The sequence below is a fragment of the Hemibagrus wyckioides genome, linkage group LG16 (genome assembly GCF_019097595.1).
Source record: "Hemibagrus wyckioides isolate EC202008001 linkage group LG16, SWU_Hwy_1.0, whole genome shotgun sequence".
Classification (NCBI taxonomy): Eukaryota; Metazoa; Chordata; class Actinopteri; order Siluriformes; family Bagridae; genus Hemibagrus; species Hemibagrus wyckioides.
The window spans coordinates 22,918,625-22,940,000 of record NC_080725.1 but is presented as its reverse complement, the minus strand read 5'-3'; the positions used below and the strand labels follow the sequence as shown (position 1 = coordinate 22,940,000).

Sequence of the window (21,376 nt, the reverse complement as noted above, 5' to 3'; positions counted from 1 at the left end):
ACAGTCACCTCAGAGGTCAGAGCTGGACACTAAGGTCAAGAGGATGAACACTGGAGCCTTTTTGTGTGTGAGGTTAGACCTCGTATCTCTTTCATCTTTTAGATCTTTCCGGAACTGCTGAGTGAAGGTCTGTGATGCTTCAGCTATAAATTATTATTATTTTATGATCAGATGAGATACAGAGACGAGATCCTGTGATAACAATCTCATTCTGACCTTTAGAGATGGACAGGCTATTGGAGGAGGACAGGAGCGGGGGATGGAGGAGGAGTAGAGGAGGGGATGGAGGACAAGAAGAACGGGGGATGGAGGAGGAGAAAACTGAAGCCTGAGAGATAACAGCTGGGCTGAGAGATGAGTTAATAGCCCCTCTCTCTCTCTCTCTCTCTCTCTCTCCCTCTCTCTGTTTGTTGTCTGTTTTTGTCTGTCTGTTTCTCTTTCTGTGACTGTTTCTCTCTGTCTGTCTTGTTCTGCTTCTGTGCCCCCCTCTTTCTCTCTCTCTCTGATCTTTGGTTCCTTTGGTCTTTTAAAGACACTTAGAGCACAAAAGGCCTGTGACGGTCACCGAGACTCCACTAACATCTCTAACTTTGATCTCTGTCCTGAAACAAAACCATCATCATCATCATCATCCATTTTTGTTTTGCTTTAATGCTTTTTTATTTTTATTAAAATTCTACACACTCCACTTTAAATACTAAACATTCTGATGTGTTTTGTTAATCAGTCAACCAACTAACTAACTAACCAAACAAACAACTAACCAACCAGACAAACAATTAACCAACCAGCCAACCAACCAACCAAACAACCAACCAAACAACTAACTAACTAACTAACTAACTAACTAACTAGCTAGCTAGCTAGCTAGCTAGCTAGCTAGCTAACTAACTAACTAACTAACTAACTAACTAAACATGTGACCAAACAAACAACTAACCAACCAGACAACCAACCAAACAAACAACCAAAAATACAACCAACTAACTAACTAACTAACAAACAAACAAACAACTAACCAACCAGACAACCAAACAAACAAACAAACAAAGAACTAAATGACTAACCACAAATAAATCCAAACAAGCAAATAAATAAACAATCAGGAGTGATTCTCTCTGGGTTCCTTCTCACACACATACACACACACACACACACAAACACACACACACACACACAGTATCACCTGGTAAATGACACCACAGGCTCGAATCTGAGCTTTAGATCTGCGCTCTCAAGTCCTCCTTCTATACACGAGGCTGAGGAGAGCAAACATAATTAACTCGAGTGCAAGGCACAAAACGAATGAATGCTAATCCCAGCTCGCGGGGTTTTCCTGAGCTTTATGCTACGTTCATCAAAACCAACAGGCCTCCTCACTCACTCTCTGGCGGATGAATGAAGCCTGAACTGAGGGAGTTTTTACAGTTTAGGGTGGCTCATTAGGAGAGAAAAGAGTGCTGTGTAATTAGGATAACCTCCTTCTCTTCCGCTTTCACTTCCTCTTTCTCCTCCTCTCTCTCTCTCTCTCTCTCTCAGACAGATTTACTCTCCAACTTTACTGTCAGCAGCTCAGTCGGCGTCGTCGCAGCCTCCCGGCAGGAAGTGACAGAGGCTCCAGAGAGGATTTTCAAGAAATGCAGTGAGAGAGAGAGAGAGAGAGAGAGAGAGAGGAAGAGGAAAAAGTGCTGAAAGCACAGAAAGCTGTATTACTTTTATTACAGTAATATGATATTATATTATATTACATTAAAGCGTTACCACAAAAGCATTAGGGAAAGAAAGAGATGGAAAAAATGCACAAGATGCCATAAATATTGTTCAATTGCAGCCTGTACACCTTGTTATTCCTGCAGTCTCTAGAGTACCACATCCAGCACTAAACCACCGACTCAAACACTGAAATAAAAACCTCAATCGGAGCTCTGGATAATGAGGCCATGGATCTTGAGCCATCCTGAGACAGGAACGTGGCGGTGGGGCGACGGAGGATGGGCTAAACAGGGGGATTAAGTGCAAGCGCAGGAAGGCAGATGGAAGATTTGGAGTTAAAGCAAACACACAACGCAGTGGACTGAACACACGCAGAGCGACTCGAGCACAAAACTTCATTAGATCTGAAATGGATTTTTTGAGCAGAAACTTCTAGAAGCAATCAGAAGGTTGGCACAACCTTTAACCCTGCTCTTTATCCTGCTCATTTAAACCACTGACTACAATGTCTAACAAGCTTTTAGTTCTGTTTACACCACAACAATCTGTCAACAATGACCAGTTTTACCACAACTTCCTGTTCGTCCCCACGATCAGTTACAGACAGCTACATTCCCTCATCAGCAGTTACTTCTGACTGTTACACAGCGCTCACACTGGAGACTCCTTCCTTACACCTTACACATGTTTAAACAGAGCTGGACGTCATACACGCCCCTGCAAATCAGCTGTTACTATGGAAACGATAATGTGATAGAAGGAGCGCAGTGACGTTAATGTAAACCTGCGCTACAGTCAGAGCTGATTATAGAGAATAAATCAACACCTTCTGCACTTTCTGACCAATCAGAATACAGAATGCTACAGTGTGGTGGTGCTGGTGGTGCTAGTGGTGGTGGTGGTGCTAATGGTGGTGCTGGTAGTGCTAGTGGTGGTGCTGGTGGTGGTACTGGTGGTGCTGGTGGTGGGGGTACTGGTGGTGCTGGTAGAATGTCCTGAGTTCAGTCACACAGTTTGTATTTTAGAATAAATTCTAAACTTAAACTTTATGAGGAATCTTTCAGCTCCACTGAGTCTGATGCTTAAACCAATACAAAGCTCTCTCTCTCTCTCTCTCTCTCTCTCTCTATCCTCTCTGTCTCTCTCCCTCTGACCTCTCTATTCTTCTCAATCTCCTACCCTCTCTTCCTCTCTCTCCCTCTAACCTCTATCTCTCTCCCTTTCTCCATCCTCTTTCTCTCCCTTTTTCTGTCTCTCTCTCTCTCTCTCTCTCTCTCTCTCTCTGCTTCTTGCTGTGAACATCGACCAAAAACCCCATTACCCAGCTCCAGCTGAGGCTCGTCCTGCTCAGGTGGCTCGAATTACATACGCATAAAATTACTACACGCGACCCGTAGGGGCATCATTACACACCGTAACCCACAGCTGTCTACTGCGTTACACTGCTATTATAAATACTGACGATCTTCCTGGTCTACGTGATGTTTTCATCTGCTCTCATTGTTTTGGTGCTTAGATATGGATGGTGTAAGTGGATTTTTTACGCAGATTGAACGAATGCGTGTGTAAACAGAGCCAGAGACGTATAAAACACGGTCTCCTCCCTGCAGCTGTGTCCCAAAGTGCTCTGAACAAGCCGCTGTGGACCGTTGAGTCATTTTGGCAGGTTTTGTTTTTGGAGAGAATAACGACAAACCAGATCAATTTATTAGGTTTACCAAGCCAAGCGTGGAATCAGCACTTCCTGAACAAAAAGCCATGAGGGAGAAAGTAGGAGAATGTATAAGAGAAGCTTATATAAGAGTTTGTAAAGCTATTAATGGATTGTTCACGGAGATGTACCGTATATACCTCACTGTAAAGAAATCTAAAGGTTCTCCTGGTTAAAGGAACCTGAGACACCTGTACTGATGCTCTAGAATAGGAAGAAGGTTAAAACTTGTGTGTATGTTCTAAAGGTGTAATGTAGATTATCACCAAACTTAGGCTTCATCACAGCACTCAACATAACACTCGAGAAATTTAATGATCTTCCTGCAGATTCGATGCGAGGCAAGTTGTGTGACATCATCACAACACACACAACACACATGGAACCTAAATACAGATCTCAGAGGAGAAGAAGAACCCTCCGCTTGTGATTGCTCAACAGTTCAAGTATCTGCATCAAAAAATCTGGCTGCAACAATCCCCAAAGCTCCTGGAGAGTCTGTGAAAGATCGTCTACTGAAAAACCTGATTCTGATTCAGAAGATCTCTGCTGTAAAGTTACACACAGAACCTTTACTGCTTCCTCCGGAAGGGAGGATTATATAATTATCTGGATTAATAATCCTACAGATTATTACACACTCATTAGTAACTCCATGAAGTGTGTGTGTTCAACATCAAAATTCAACAGCACGTGTTTTATTTCTCTTACACCACAGCAACAGACCAACAACTACTGAGACGTGGTTATCAGCATCAGCATACAGCAGCGATAAACGCTCTTTCCTTCCTTTTCAGTCTCTGTCTTAAAGTTAATACGACACAAAAGCAAGAAAAACACTTTACAACAGCACTGACACTGGAGACTCCTTCCATCAATGTTACATAAACATAAAAATCTTCACCATATCAGAGGAACATCAGAGTAAGTGAATGAAGTGAATGAGCTGTTACTATAGAAACCATAGTGTAGAGCTGCTGCTGAAAACGAATCAACATCTGACCAATCAGAATCCAGAACTGAACAGCAAGTAAATGTGAGTCTGTGTGAGTCTCTGTGTGTCTGTCTGTGTGTGTGTGTGTGTGTGTGTGAGACAGAGTGAGTACCCGAGTGTATGTGTGTGAATGAGTGTGAGAGTAAGAGTGTGTGTGTGTGTGTATTAGAACTCCTAATGATCCATATTGACATTTTAACCAATGGGCTTTAATCGAGCAGCTCTACACAACTTATTTCCCAAAGTAAGTGAGCTGGAATAAAACTTCTAGGAATTAACGGTAACACAATGTAACACAGTTTAACACAATGGAACTGTAACACACTGTAACCTGTAACTATAACACACTGTAACACACTGGAACTGTAACACACTGTAACCTGTAACTGTAACACACTGTAACACACTAGAACTGTAACACACTGTAACCTGTAACTGTAACACACTGTAACACACTGGAACTGTAACACACTGTAACCTGTAACTGTAACACACTGTAACCTGTAACTGTAACACACTGTAACACACTGGAACTGTAACACACTGTAACACACTGTAACACACTGGAACACACTGGAACTGTAACACACTGTAACCTGTAACTGTAACACACTGTAACACACTGTAACCTGTAACTATAACACACTGTAACACACTGGAACTGTAACACACTGTAACCTGTAACTATAACACACTGTAACTGTAACACACTGTAACCTGTAACTATAACACACTGTAACACACTGTAACTGTAACACACTGTAACCTGTAACTGTAACACACTGTAACCTGTAACTGTAACACACTGTAACACACTGTAACCTGTAACTATAACACACTGTAACACACTGGAACTGTAACACACTGTAACCTGTAACTATAACATACTGTAACACACTGGAACTGTAACACACTGTAACCTGTAACTATAACACACTGTAACACACTGGAACTGTAACACACTGTAACCTGTAACTGTAACACACTGTAACCTGTAACTGTAACACACTGTAACACACTGCAACTGTAACACACTGTAACCTGTAACTGTAACACACTGTAACACACTGTAACACACTGGAACTGTAACACACTGTAACCTGTAACTGTAACACACTGTAACACACTGTAACCTGTAACTATAACACACTGTAACACACTGGAACTGTAACACACTATAACCTGTAACTATAACACACTGTAACACACTGGAACTGTAACACACTGTAACCTGTAACTATAACACACTGTAACACACTGGAACTGTAACACACTGGAACCTGTAACTGTAACACACTGTAACCTGTAACTGTAACACACTGTAACACACTGGAACTGTAACACACTGTAACCTGTAACTGTAACACACTGTAACACACTGTAACCTGTAACTACAACACACTGTAACACACTGGAACTGTAACACAATGTAACCTGTAACTGTAACACACTGTAACCTGTAACTATAACACACTGGAACACACTGGAACTGTAACACACTGTAACCTGTAACTGTAACACACTGTAACACACTGGAACTGTAACACACTGTAACCTGTAACTGTAACACACTGTAACACACTGTAACCTGTAACTGTAACACACTGTAACACGCTGTAACCTGTAACTATAACACACTGTAACACAATGGAACTGTAACACACTGTAACCTGTAACTGTAACACACTGTATCCTGTAACTATAACACACTGTAACACACTGTAACCTGTAACTATAACACACTGTAACACACTGTAACACACTGTGACCTGTAACTATAACACACTGTGGAACTGTAACACACTGTAAGCATCACACCCTGTAACACAAGGCAACTGTGACACACTAACACACTGTAACTATAACACACACTGCAACTGTAACACATTATCACACAGTAACTGTAACACACTGTAACACACTGTACCTGTAACACACTAACACACTGTAACACACTGTACCTGTAACACACTAACACACTGTAACACACTGCAACTGTAACTCACTGTACTTGTAACACACTAACACACTATAACACACTGTAACTGTAACACACTGTAACACACTGTACCTGTAACACACTAACACACTGTAAGACACTGTACCTGTAACACACTAACACACTGTAACAAACTGTACCTGTAACACACTAACACACTGTAAGACACTTTTCCACACTGGAAATGTTTTCAGAAGAATGGGTTGCACATGCTCCATCCTGCTGCTGAAGAGTGTGTGCAGGATCGAGTGTCAGGCTCGGACAGATTTGGGCTCAGCTCTCAGCATCCATGAAACCATATCTTCTCTCTGAAAGCTCCAGCATGACCTCCAGGTCGCCGTTTTTGATGCGTTCTCCGGTTTCCCCCGAGCCTTGAGCTCTGTTACAAGCCACTACACGACCACAGGATGACAACACACTCCACTGAGTCCAGCCTGCACACACTCTCAGCGTTGTGAGATCATCAGCACCATCAGCATCAGCAGCATCATCATCATCAGAAATGCACGTGAGCATGGACGTGCTCCACAACAACACAACACAACAACAGTGCAAACACACACACACACACACATCTACAAACGTGTGCATTAATCAAACACTGGGAGAAAGATGCAGTGAACATGCATGATGATGTCATTCAGTTCCATACCTGCCCACACACACACTCACACACACACACACACACACACACACACAAACTCCTGCACCTGCATGAACGATCCCCTGTAGAAGCAGCAGGCGGCTGCAGACAGCGCGCTCCACAGACTGCATCTCTCCGTCATGCTTCCTCTTTTCCTCCTCCTGTCTCCCTCTATCCAGTTCTCTCTTTCGTCTCAGGGTCCACTAGAAGGTCCGGGTCATGCCCCTCGTCACACACATGCACACACACATGCACACACACTCAGAATACGTACGAGAGTGTGTGAGCACAGAGCCGGCATACGGCTGCTACTGCTCTCTCTTTCTGCCTCGCTCTCTGACTGTCTCTGCTTCAGAGAGCTGGCAGGGATTACCTCATCGCTCTCGGACGAAAGGAGGAGGAGGTGGGGGAGAGAGAGAGAGAGAGAGAGAGAGAGAGACAGAGAGACAACGGGGGAGGGAGTGAGAGAGAGGAAAGCCAGAGAGATGCTAGAGCAACCACTGAGACCCCACCCACTCCCTGCTCAACACCCTCCTCCAGGGTTTCAAACAATACTGGTAGAGAGAGAAAGAGAGAGAAAGAGAGAGAGAGAGATAGAGAGAGAGAGAGAGAGAGAGAGAGAAAGAGAATGCCCCTCATGCATTCAGCACCTTCTGAAAGGATTTTTTTTCCCTTTTATTCCTTTCTAAAAGAAAGCAAAGTAGGGTGGGCTTAAGTGGGGGAGGACAGAGCCAGGTCTTTATACACTGAGTTCACACACACACACACACACACGCACACACACACACACACACGTACAGTGTACAGCATAAGCTGAGTATGCAATGCAATGTGTTCTATGTTCGTCTTCCAGGAACATGACACAACCCCGTTAACGAGCTCCACAAGCTACAACTCTGCTCAGCTCTGCTCCTGCTCAGGTTCCCATTACAGCGCCCCCAGTGGACTGTAATGGTACTGCAGTGCAGAAAAGTGCACACTATTAAATATCGCCAAGCCAAAAGTGTTTAAAATACACACATGTACTTTACAAAGTACTCCACCTCGCTGCTGAGGGAGTTCATTAATTTTGTTTAAAAGCAGCTCTGACATTTATTTATTTTAATATGAATTCTCTAACAAACAGCTGATTAAGAATGAAAAAAGAAAACAGACAGGCGGGTGAGGGAATGCATGTTTATAGTTGCAATAACGGAAGTGATGAAATGTATTTGAACAAATGTCGGTGTCTGAGTTTGTATTCATGTCCAATGAGGAAATGAGATTTTTTTTTGTCTCAATATTCTGTCAGAGAACCTCATGGTAGCTAAAGCTAACCTTCTTATTTCCTTTCTTAAAATTTCCATGTATGGATTTAAAGACACGCCCTCTTATCCATATATGGACATTAAATAGCTGATATTAATCATTTCCATATATTTTTTCCTTCTGGTCCTCCCTTTTTGTAGATGCTAATCCTTTGGTCATGTGCTTTATATAACACACTGATCCTTTGTCATGTATGTGTGTGTGTGTGTTTTGTCTCTATACAAAAGATCTGATCTGATAGTGTCCATTCTTCTAATATTCACCTGCATGCTTTAATACTCCCCCTACCCTACCCTACCCTCCCTCCTCCCCCACCCCCTCTCTTTTGACCTTCTTCTACCCTCCTGTCCTACTTCTCAGCGTCTGTTTGTTCTTTTTCTCTCTCTCCCTTTATCCCTCCCTCTCTCCTACACACAGATCCACATTTCTGAGCACGACTCTATCCCTCCTCACTCCTTCAATCAATCCCTCTCCCTCTTTCCCTCTTTTCTTTTTCTCTCTCTCTCACTCCGTGTTAAACATTAATTACGATGACCGCATCCCGAAGGCAGGAACTGAGTGGAGAGCTTGTGACTCGTGTGTGGTGATGAATCTCTCTCTCTCAAACACACTTTCCCATTCTTTCCCTGACATTAACCAGAATCCATCCTGAACAGAATTCTGGGTAATGGAGTTTTTTTTACTTCCTCTTGCTCTTGTCCAGTTTGAGGTCTGATGAGGAAACATCTCTGTGTTTGATCTCCTGAAAAAAATCCAAGTCATGATACAGACCTGAGCAATGTTTCAGGCCATGTTGAGGAATAAAACACTGTGTGTGTGTGTGTATGTGTAGGAAGAGGGGGGAGTCTTGGACATTCGCTAGGCCGTATGCCAGAGGAACATTAATTAGCTTCACATAAACCAAACCTCCCCATTTATACCATTACACTCTTATCTCCTCCACCCATCTCTCTCTCTCTCGCTCTCTCCCTCTCTCTCTCTCTCTCCTCAGAGCCAGACCCATTACCCACCAGGATCCATCCATTTCCTTCCATCTGACAATAAATCTATCTATACATACACACTTACACAACAATATCCTGTATGAAGATCCTGTTTCACTGAACCGCTGCTGCGTTCCCTTCATACTGCTGTCATATCTCTCTCTCTCTATGTTCCTCTCTCTCCCTGTCTCCCTCTCTTCCTCTCTCTCTGTTCCTCTTCATCTCTCACTCTCTCCATCACGTCGCCGCTGTTTACATTTCCATCTCATTGTCCCTTTCGCACCTTACCCTCCGCTAAGTGACTGACGCTGATGACATCATCACCACGCGCACATTCTTCACTCTGGCTATGAACGAATTTATTCATAAATTCTACATTCATATTCATTTTTCCTCAGGAGCGTTCACACCAGAGACGAGGTGCTTATGAAAATCAGGGGATTTGTGGGAAAGCGTTCGTATCTAGCTGTTCAAGCAGAAGAGAAATAATGGCACCCGACAAAAAGGGGAGGGGTTAGCATGTGAGTTTTGTGGGTGTGACTACACGTAAAAATCTTTAATAGTCATTTCATTCTACAAAAGGCTCCTGAGCTCATTAATTGTTTGAAAGGTTACGCAAGCCTTGCATTTATTGACAACTTTAACCAAGAAGGTTTTTACAAGAAGGTTCCAGGAATCTTTCACGAGCTTCTTCAGAAGGTTCCAGCTCTCTTTCACGAGCCTCTTCAGAAGGGTCCAGCTCTCTTTCACGAGCCTCTTCAGAAGGGTCCAGCTCTCTTTCACGAGCCTCTTCAGAAGGGTCCAGCTCTCTTTCACGAGCCTCTTCAGAAGGGTCCAGCTCTCTTTCACGAGCCTCTTCAGAAGGTTCCAGGACTCTTTCACGAGCTTCTTCAGAAGGTTTCAGCTCTCTTTCAGAAGGTTCTTCAGAAGGTTCTGAGACTCTCTCAGAAGCTTCTCCAGAAGGTTTCAGGACTTGTTACATGTGTAAACAGTTCGGGGAAAATAGCCTTTTTAAATTTTCTTTAAAAACTTTCTTTAAAGGTTCTTTTAGATTTTTTCTAGAAGGTTTGGAAATGATTTGTTTAAAAGGTTCAAATTAATGATGTCCAGTTCAGTAAACTCCACCTGAACAACTAAAAAAAGGTCCCTAAAATTAACATCAGCCTGATCCTGTAGAGTACCAGAAGTTATACAAGTGGAAGTTTGGTCTCGGGATAGTGGCGCATCTCCTTTAAAGATCTCCTGTAGCTGCTTTCCCAGAAAGTTCTAGTACTGTGTTTGAGTAGGGATAAAATGCTAATGTGGTTCCTGGGATCCTGCAGCATGCAGCATCAGGAGTGTTTGTAGCTTCCTGCTGCACTGCTGCCATTCAGAGAAACTCCTCTCACTGTAATGCATTCAGGCCGCATTCTCAGCTCCGTGTAGCACCATTACAGTTTTACACAGGTGGGGAAAAGAAGACGGTGAGAGAGAGAGAGAGAGAGAGAGAGAGAGAAGCATAGATGAAGGGGAAAGGAGAGAATGAGACACACTGAAGATGGAGGAACTATAAATAACACACACATCAAAACACTAGAGAAATAAACCGCCCTAAATTGCTAACATGGCTAAATTAGAGCTGATTCACATGACCTCATTCATCCTTAACAACTTTCCCTGCTCTGAAGACACTCCTATAGAGACACGAGTTTAATCCAAAATGTGTAAAAGAATAAAATATTACACAACGTCTGAGTCTCGTGCTTTCTCTCTCTCTCTCTCTCTCTCTCTCTCTCTGTGTGTGTGTGTGTGTGTGTGTTAAAGTGCAGGTAAAATTGCACCTGACACACGCGCGCCTGACTGCATCATAGAAAATATGTTTGTTGCACCATCGAGTGGCCAAAAGCTGCATTACAACTAAACTCACAGGAGGAATTAATTACCGAAACAGCCCTGTAAATGTCTTAAGACAGCAAAAAACTATTAAAGTGCACTTCATCAGCAGCCAAAAAAGACCCAGGTGGATTTTTATTACGTTCCTAAATGCTGCTTTTAGCATAATGATGACGATAATTTGCTTAATTAAAGTGCTGAATTAAAAACCAGTGACTTTGGGGGGAAAACACTGAGTCATATGGAGAAAAAAAACAGAAACCCACACCTCATACAAGCCCACACACACACACACACACACACACACACACACACACACACCACAGTGATGTTATGTGGTGATGGACATGATGAGAAACATTTAACATTTCGTGCATGAAAAAGAGGAAAGTGTTCTCAAACAAACCCGAAGATGTTTAGAATAAAACATTAAGGCAAAATCACTCTCAGGACTCAAAGACACGAGTGTGTGTATAGATGAGTACAGTCTGTGTTTCATCAGAGAAGATCATCAATATTTTAAAACATATAAAAAAAACTTCTTTTTTTTTTACTATTAATATCCTTAACCTGCACCGTGTAATGATTTTGATGGGTAATATTTCACTAGTATGAATGAATAGATAAAAAAATAATTTTTAATACAACAGACAGACAGACAGACAGATGTCTTACCTCTACATACTCTCCTTCATTGTCTGTGGTTCCCTTTTGACTGAGAAGAGAAATAAATATTCTTCAGAATTTTCACACACACGGAAGATACAACCTAAAGATACAGTCTGAAGATTTAATACTATTCAGTTCAGATCAATTCAGTTTTATTTGTATTTTAATGTATTTTTCGCAAAGCGGTTTTAAAGTCATTTATAAATTCAGGATATAAATTATACATTTTATATATTTAAATAAATCCAATGAGGAGGCAAAGGTGAAAGGAAAACTCCCTGAGATACTAAGTAATAATAATAATAATAATAATAATAATAATAATAATAATCTACTAAAGTTTAACGTTATTGTTTCATTTTAGCAAGAATCAGTAGTTTACTGTGTTGATATCTGGCGCCCTCTGAAGGACAGGTCGTGTAATAGCATGTCATGTCGTTTAATCGCCAGATATAAATTCCTCATTTTTATACGCACATTAAAACGATCATTTAAGAAGAAAAAAGCTATTTATAGAACACTGCTGCTTTGTGGAGTGTGTAGTAGTCTGTCGTGTAAACACACAGTAAGTGAAGAGTAATTTGCGGCTATTTTGTATCCCGCGTCACAAGCCAACTTCGGCTAACTTCCTCACAGGAGGCTAATCTGACTCGGTTACTATGGCAATGTACCCTTTTGGACACAAGTGTCAAATCTCGGCTCAAGCAGGAAGTTTTATTCCTCTTTTACCACAACAAAAAGAAAAGTGTGCTAAATAAACCATCTCTCTGTTACCAGCGTCTCCATTTTTCATTTTCCATTTTTCATTTATCAGAGCTCCTGTTATAGAAAATGAATTAAATGAATCTTCTGACCAATCAGAGTCCAGAATTCATAACGAGGGTGTCTTACCTTTCAACATCTGGACTTGTTTTTCTTTCCTCTTCCTGACGTCCAGTGAGTTTGGAAGTCTTCTCCTTCTGCAGCTCCGCAGGGATCTTGACAGGCAGACTGCCCTTCCTCGGCAGCGCCGGTTTCTCCTGGAGAGCATCCGGAGGTGGATCTGGATTTTCCTCGGGTTTTGAAGGCATGTTGTCTGGTCCTTTATGGATCTTCTCGGTGCTCAGAGCTTCAGCTTCTCTCTTGCTCTCAGCTTTCTGGGGTTCCTGTGTGAGCTTGTTGTTTGCGTGGTTCTCCTGCAGGCTGGAGAGCGCTTTGCTGTTGAGAACACTGAGGAGAGGCGACTCGATCACGTGGTCCGAACATCTCATGCTCTGACTCCGGTTCAAGTTGCTGCTCTTTGTCTTTGCTTTAGTTTTAAAACTCTTGGTTTCCTGACCTTTAGCTTTGACGCTCTTATCTTTCTTTTTCTGAGGGCGAGGCATGGTGCCCATGTGGGTGTACATCTCGCTGGAGCGGGCGTAGCTCGGGCAGCGAGGGCGCATGTCGTCATCGTCCACTGACCTCTCCTCACACTTGGTGGATGCTTCCTTCCCTGCGTCCGACTTGCGACGAAAGGAAAGATTACCCAGACTCCCGAACCACTTAAAACCTGGTGACGAGCGGAGAAAGAACCTTTTAATTACTCTGTAGCAAACACACACACACACACACACATTTTAACAAAAAACATTGATGAGCTCGAAATCCTCCCTTGAGACGCGTCTATTAGTCTTCATATCGCAAGTTTATATTATAACGCATTGTGGTTTCCATAGCAACGGCTGGTTCTCAGGGACGTGTTCAGCAGACGATGGACTAATAAACAGAATTTAAAATGGATCTCTGTGATCTGGGTGGAGACGTTTGGGTAACGTGTGGAAGGAGTCTCCAGTGTCAGAGCTTTATTAGAGTCAGAGGTTAAGCTGGAGGTTTTCAGAGGCGAGACGATCAAATAGAAACGAGTGGCGCTGTGTTTCATCAGTGTGAACAGGAGAGTATAACATTCTCAAATACTAAACATTACACTTAAAACTATTCATAACACAAGAACACAAAAAATACAGTATAAAATCATGTTTCCTTTTCTGTACAGTTCACAGGACTTCAATAAATACATAAATAAATAAACATAAATTAATTCATTAAGAAATAATAGGAGACTGAGCGTTACTGATCCTCAACACGCACATTTCATACAGACAAAGAATTTTTTATTGCTCATTTTGTTAACTAGTAATTTCATACTTTCTTTATAACATATAATATAATAAAATATAATACACAAGTGTGTATTAGGTGTGTAAGTGTGTATTAAGTGTATATTAAGTTTGTATTAAGTGTTAGAGTGTGTATTATGTGTGTATTAAGTGTGTAAGTGTGTATAAAGTGTATATTAAGTGTGTATTAAATGTGTATTAAATATGTATTAAATGTGTATTAAATGTGTAAGTGTGTATTAAGTTTGTATTAAATGTGTATTAAATGTGTATTAAGTGTGTATTAAATGTGTATTAAGTGTGTATTAAATGTGTAAGTGTGTATTAAGTGTGTATTAAATGTGTATTAAACGTGTATTAAATGTGTATTAAGCGTGTATTAAATGTGTAAGTGTGTATTAAATGTGTATTAAGCGTGTATTAAATGTGTATTAAGTGTGTATTAAGTGTGTATTAAACGTGTATTAAATGTGTATTAAGTGTGTATTAAGTGTGTATTAAATGTGTAAGTGTGTATTAAGTGTGTATTAAATGTGTATTAAACGTGTATTAAATGTGTATTAAGCGTGTATTAAATGTGTAAGTGTGTATTAAATGTGTATTAAGCGTGTATTAAATGTGTATTAAGTGTGTATTAAATGTGTATTAAACATGTATTAAATGTGTATTAAGTGTGTATTAAATGTGTATTAAATGTGTATTAAGTGTGTATTAAGCGTGTATTAAATGTGTAAGTGTGTATTAAATGTGTATTAAATTTGTATTAAGTGTGTATTAAGCGTGTTTTAAATGTGTATTAAGTGTGTATTAAATGTGTATTAAATGTGTATTAAATGTGTATTAAGTGTGTATTAAGTGTGTATTAAACGTGTATTAAATGTGTAAGTGTGTATTAAATGTGTATTAAGCGTGTATTAAATGTGTATTAAATGTGTATTAAATGTGTATTAAGTGTGTATTAAACGTGTATTAAATGTGTATTAAATGTGTAAGTGTGTATTAAGTTTGTATTAAATGTGTATTAAGTGTGTATTAAATGTGTATTAAGTGTGTATTAAATGTGTATTAAGTGTGTATTAAATGTGTATTAAGCGTGTATTAAATGTGTATTAAGTGTGTATTAAATGTGTAAGTGTGTATTAAGTGTGTATTAAATGTGTATTAAACGTGTATTAAATGTGTATTAAGCATGTATTAAATGTGTAAGTGTGTATTAAATGTGTAAGTGTGTATTAAATGTGTATTAAGCGTGTATTAAATGTGTATTAAGTGTGTATTAAGTGTGTATTAAATGTGTATTAAATGTGTATTAAGTGTGTATTAAGTGTGTATTAAGCGTGTATTAAATGTGTATTAAGTGTGTATTAAATGTGTATTAAGTGTGTATTAAGTGTGTATTAAGCGTGTATTAAATGTGTATTAAGTGTGTATTAAGCGTGTATTAAATGTGTATTAAGTGTGTATTAAATGTGTATTAAATGTGTATTAAGTGTGTATTAAGTGTGTATTAAACGTGTATTAAATGTGTAAGTGTGTATTAAATGTGTATTAAATGTGTATTAAGTGTGTATTAAGCGTGTTTTAAATGTGTATTAAGTGTGTATTAAATGTGTATTAAATGTGTATTAAATGTGTATTAAGTGTGTATTAAGTGTGTATTAAACGTGTATTAAATGTGTAAGTGTGTATTAAATGTGTATTAAGCGTGTATTAAATGTGTATTAAATGTGTATTAAATGTGTATTAAGTGTGTATTAAACGTGTATTAAATGTGTATTAAATGTGTAAGTGTGTATTAAGTTTGTATTAAATGTGTATTAAGTGTGTATTAAATGTGTATTAAGTGTGTATTAAATGTGTATTAAGTGTGTATTAAATGTGTATTAAGCGTGTATTAAATGTGTATTAAGTGTGTATTAAATGTGTAAGTGTGTATTAAGTGTGTATTAAATGTGTATTAAACGTGTATTAAATGTGTATTAAGCATGTATTAAATGTGTAAGTGTGTATTAAATGTGTAAGTGTGTATTAAATGTGTATTAAGCGTGTATTAAATGTGTATTAAGTGTGTATTAAATGTGTATTAAATGTGTATTAAGTGTGTATTAAGTGTGTATTAAGCGTGTATTAAATGTGTATTAAGTGTGTATTAAATGTGTATTAAGTGTGTATTAAGTGTGTATTAAGCGTGTATTAAATGTGTATTAAGTGTGTATTAAGCGTGTATTAAATGTGTATTAAGTGTGTATTAAGTGTGTATTAAGCGTGTATTAAATGTGTATTAAATGTGTAAGTGTGTATTAAATGTGTATTAAGCGTGTATTAAATGTGTATTAAATGTGTATTAAGTGTGTATTAAACGTGTATTAAATGTGTATTAAATGTGTAAGTGTGTATTAAATGTGTATTAAGCGTGTATTAAATGTGTATTAAATGTGTATTAAGTGTGTATTAAACGTGTATTAAATGTGTATTAAATGTGTATTAAGTGTGTATTAAACGTGTATTAAATGTGTATTAAATGTGTATTAAGTGTGTATTAAACGTGTATTAAATGTGTATTAAATGTGTATTAAGTGTGTATTAAACGTGTATTAAATGTGTATTAAATGTGTAAGTGTGTATTAAATGTGTATTAAGCGTGTATTAAATGTGTATTAAATGTGTATTAAGTGTGTATTAAACGTGTATTAAATGTGTATTAAATGTGTATTAAGTGTGTATTAAACGTGTATTAAATGTGTATTAAATGTGTATTAAACGTGTATTAAATGTGTATTAAATGTGTATTAAGTGTGTATTAAATGTGTATTAAGTGTGTATTAAATGTGTATTAAGCGTGTATTAAATGTGTAAGTGTGTATTAAGTGTGTATTAAATGTGTATTAAACGTGTATTAAATGTGTATTAAGCGTGTATTAAATGTGTATTAAGTGTGTATTAAATGTGTAAGTGTGTATTAAGTGTGTATTAAATGTGTATTAAACGTGTATTAAATGTGTATTAAACGTGTATTAAATGTGTATTAAGCGTGTATTAAATGTGTATTAAGTGTGTATTAAATGTGTATTAAGTGTGTATTAAATGTGTATTAAGTGTGTATTAAATGTGTAAGTGTGTATTAAGTGTGTATTAAATGTGTATTAAACGTGTATTAAATGTGTATTAAGCGTGTATTAAATGTGTATTAAGTGTGTATTAAATGTGTAAGTGTGTATTAAGTGTGTATTAAATGTGTATTAAACGTGTATTAAATGTGTATTAAACGTGTATTAAATGTGTATTAAGCGTGTATTAAATGTGTAAGTGTGTATTAAATGTGTAAGTGTGTATTAAATGTGTATTAAGCGTGTATTAAATGTGTATTAAGTGTGTATTAAGTGTGTATTAAACGTGTATTAAATGTGTATTAAATGTGTATTAAGTGTGTATTAAGTGTGTATTAAATGTGTATTAAGTGTGTATTAAATGTGTATTAAGTGTGTATTAAGTGTGTATTAAGTGTGTATTAAATGTGTATTAAGTGTGTATTAAGCGTGTATTAAATGTGTATTAAGTGTGTATCAAATGTGTAAGTGTGTATTAAGTGTGTATTAAATGTGTATTAAGCGTGTATTAAGCATGTATTAAATGTGTATTAAGCGTGTATTAAATGTGTATTAAGCGTGTATTAAATGTGTATTAAGCGTGTATTAAGTGTGTATTAAATGTGTATTAAGCGTGTATTAAATGTGTATTAAGCGTGTATTAAGTGTGTATTAAATGTGTATTAAGCGTGTATTAAGTGAGTATTAAATGTGTATTAAGCGTGTATTAAGTGTGTATTAAATGTGTATTAAGCGTGTATTAAGTGTGTATTAAATGTGTATTAAGCGTGTATTAAATGTGTATTAAGCGTGTATTAAATGTGTATTAAGCGTGTATTAAGTGTGTATTAAATGTGTATTAAGCGTGTATTAAATGTGTATTAAGCGTGTATTAAGCGTGTATTAAGCGTGTATTAAATGTGTATTACATGTGTATTAAATGTGTATTAAGTGTGTATTAAATGTGTATTAAGCGTGTATTAAATGTGTATTAAGCGTGTATTAAGCGTGTATTAAATGTGTATTAAGCGTGTATTGAATGTGTAAGTGTGTATTAAATGTGTATTAAGCGTGTATTAAATGTGTATTAAGCGTGTATTAAGTGTGTATTAAATGTGTATTAAGCGTGTATTAAGTGTGTATTAAATGTGTATTAAATGTGTATTAAGTGTGTATTAAGCGTGTATTAAATGTGTATTAAGCGTGTATTGAATGTGTAAGTGTGTATTAAATGTGTATTAAGCGTGTATTAAATGTGTATTAAGCGTGTATTAAGTGTGTATTAAATGTGTATTAAGCGTGTATTAAGTGTGTATTAAATGTGTATTAAATGTGTATTAAATGTGTATTAAGTGTGTATTAAATGTGTATTAAATGTGTATTAAGTGTGTATTAAATGTGTATTAAGTGTGTATTAAATGTGTATTAAATGTGTATTAAGTGTGTGGAACAAAACAAGGTCAGTGAATAAAGATCGAGTTTATCATTATGGTCTTTTTCTGCGTCTCTGGTTTGAGCAGAAACCCCTCTCACACACACAAACACACACACTGGTGCAGTAAGGTGTACGATGTTGGCAGGTGTGTGTGTGTGTGTGTGTGTGTGTGTGAAGTCACAAAAATAAGATTTCATCATTTCTCAGCCACAAACCCATCATGGGTGTCTAATTCTGTCAGGTCAGTTAAAGTCAGATTTATGACTTATGAGCCTCTGTGGCCACTCCACATGTCTCCTGTGGTCACAACACAACACCGATGTCATATGGAAGCTCATGATTGTGTTTTCCTGCTTCTTCATGTCTGATCACACACACACACACACACACAGCAGGATCTGATCAACACTGGTGCTGGTTTCTGACTCAGGTCTTCTACAGATGAGATCTCTCCAGCGTCACCGTGTTAAACGTTTACCGCACTAACTTGTCTCTAACTTGTTTTATTTTAAATACCAGTAAACACTTGACTTTAATAACAGGAAAACAATGCTTAACAAACCTACACACACACACACACTTGTTCTCTTTCTCTCAGGAAATCAGAATGCACTTTATGATGGTCTAAAGTTTCGTCCTGTCCACCACAGACTGAAAACACACACACACACACACACAACACTACTACTCACTCAGTTTGTGTTTCAGCATGTTGTCCGTTCATCAGGATGTGAATGATAATTTTATTTTCTAGAGAGTTCTGAATAAGCTCCCTCCTTCTTGGACGTGCTGCGTGTGTGTGTGTGTGTGTGTGTGTGTGTCAGTGTGTCAGTGTGTGTGTATGTTCGTGTGTCTGTGTGTATGTGTGTGTGTGCGTGTGTGAAGGGCTGGTGCAGTGTAAGAAGTCACAGTGTAATACTTCCTGTGTTGATATGAGCAGCCCTGCATTTGTGGTTGAGCTCACACACCGAGTCAGAAAGGCTGCAAAAGCTACTGCCTCCTACTGCCTCTGATTGTCTCCAACTGCCTTAGACTGAGAGATATATAATTAGTCTGTCTCCAGCTGTCTTCACTCACCTTCAACTCACTTTAAATCTCCAACTGCCTTTGACCATCTCCATCTCTCTTTGACTGTCTCCACCTGTCTCTGATCATCTTCACCTGTCTCTGATTGTCTCCTGCCTCTATGAACATCTCCACCGGTCTCTGACCATCTCCACCTCTCTTTGATCATCTCCACCTGTCTCTGACCATCTCCACCTTTCTGTGATCGTCTCCTGCCTCTATGAACATCTCCACCTGTCTCTGACCGTCTCCACCTCTCTCTGACCATCTCCACCTCTCTTTGATCATCTCCACCTGTCTCTGATTGTCTCCTCCTCTCTCTGACCGTCTCCACCTCTCTCTGACCATCTCCACCTCTCTTTGATCATCTCCACCTGTCTCTGATTGTCTCCTCCTCTCTCTGACCGTCTCCACCTGTCTCTGACCATCTCCACCTCTTTTTGACCATCTCTACCTGTCTCTACCTGTCTCTGACTGTCTCTGAACGTCTCTACCCATCTCTGACCGTCTCTGAACATCTCTACCCGTCTCTGACTGTCTCTGAACGTCTCTACCCGTCTCTGACTGTCTCTGAACGTCTCTGCCTGTCTATGACTGTAGATTTTGTTTTTTGTTTATATTGTGAGAAAGAAAATTAGGCTGTATTCCAAATAATCATGAATCTAATGGTGTTTCTGTGTCAGTGGGCAGGAAGTTGTGTCAGTAACGAGTATATCACAGACTGATTGCAGACAGAGAGAGAGAGAGAGAGAGAGAGAGAGAGCAGGAAGAAAAATTTAGTAAGAAAAGTTACAAAAAAATGTTAAATATTTGTCATACGGAACAAAAACAAAATGATATATGTGCAAAAAACCACATACAGTGTATGAGACAGATCAGATGTAAATGTGTAATTGACTTCTGATGAAGTGTCAGCTTCAGACTCTCTCTAACTGCTCTCAACCTCTTTCACATCCTCTAACCAGCTCTGAGATCCTCTCAACTGCGACCTCAGCGTCCGTCACATCGAGCCTTTTTAAAACCTCAGGTCATTATTTTAGCATGTTTTAGTGTTACAAACAATTAAGAGGTTTTTACAGAAGTTTTGGACTTTCGGCTTCTCAGTATTGACACTATTTCAATTCTAATATGTGTCCAGGAGAAGAAGAAGAAGAAGAAGAAGCAGGATCTGAACGCTTCATAGAAGGGTTTCACATAACTTCCTCTTTACATATCTATTCTGCTCGGGGTGTGACTTCCTGCAGGAAGTGTGTGTGTGTGTGTGTGTGCAAATTTAAGAGAAACCCTGACCCCTTTTTCTAAATAAAACAATCTCTAACTTTCATCTACACCCAAAAACAGCCCAAAAAAACCCCAAACCAAGTAGCAAATAGATGATCTTTAATAATTTCTGAGAACTTCTCTCTTCGTGATAAGTCTATGATGTAATGGAATTAGAATTGAAAGGTTTTTTATTGCATTTTGTTGCCGTTCTTTCTAGTAAAGGAGTAAACAAACGTCATCCAGTACACAAAATACACAGAATATGGAATTATTTCTCCACTGAGAGAAGTGTTTTGATAATATCTGCACAGTGTAGTCACATTGAATGGAATTTGGTTGAACCTTTACATTTCACAATCAATGACATCATCAAGCCCTGACCCTCTCACAGTGACCTTGTCCACTAAGAGCAGAGCTGCATCAACGATCACAATAACTCCCGAGGAGGAGGAGGAAAAAAAGGAAGATTGGGAGATTATTAACGGATAAGCAGAAAA

General features: G+C 38.6%; 1 protein-coding gene across 2 annotated transcripts in view; it reads right to left on the bottom strand.

Moving 5' to 3' along the window:
• Nucleotides 1-19,399, bottom strand: part of sh2d3ca (SH2 domain containing 3Ca) — a 46,434-nt gene extending 27,035 nt beyond the window's left edge. Inside the window, exons 1-3 of one of the 2 annotated variants that reach the window (XM_058412305.1) lie at nt 19,244-19,399; nt 12,784-13,423; nt 11,899-11,938 (exon numbers count right to left, since the gene is read on the bottom strand). In XM_058412305.1, the coding sequence (XP_058268288.1) occupies nt 11,899-11,938; nt 12,784-13,423; nt 19,244-19,262 (699 nt within the window). In that variant the 5' untranslated portion in view covers nt 19,263-19,399. Of the gene's footprint in view, nt 1-7,127; nt 7,643-11,898; nt 11,939-12,783; nt 13,424-19,243 lie in introns of those variants that run through there. The other variant, XM_058412306.1, reaches the window with a different exon arrangement.
• Between the last annotated feature and the right edge of the window lie 1,977 nt (nt 19,400-21,376).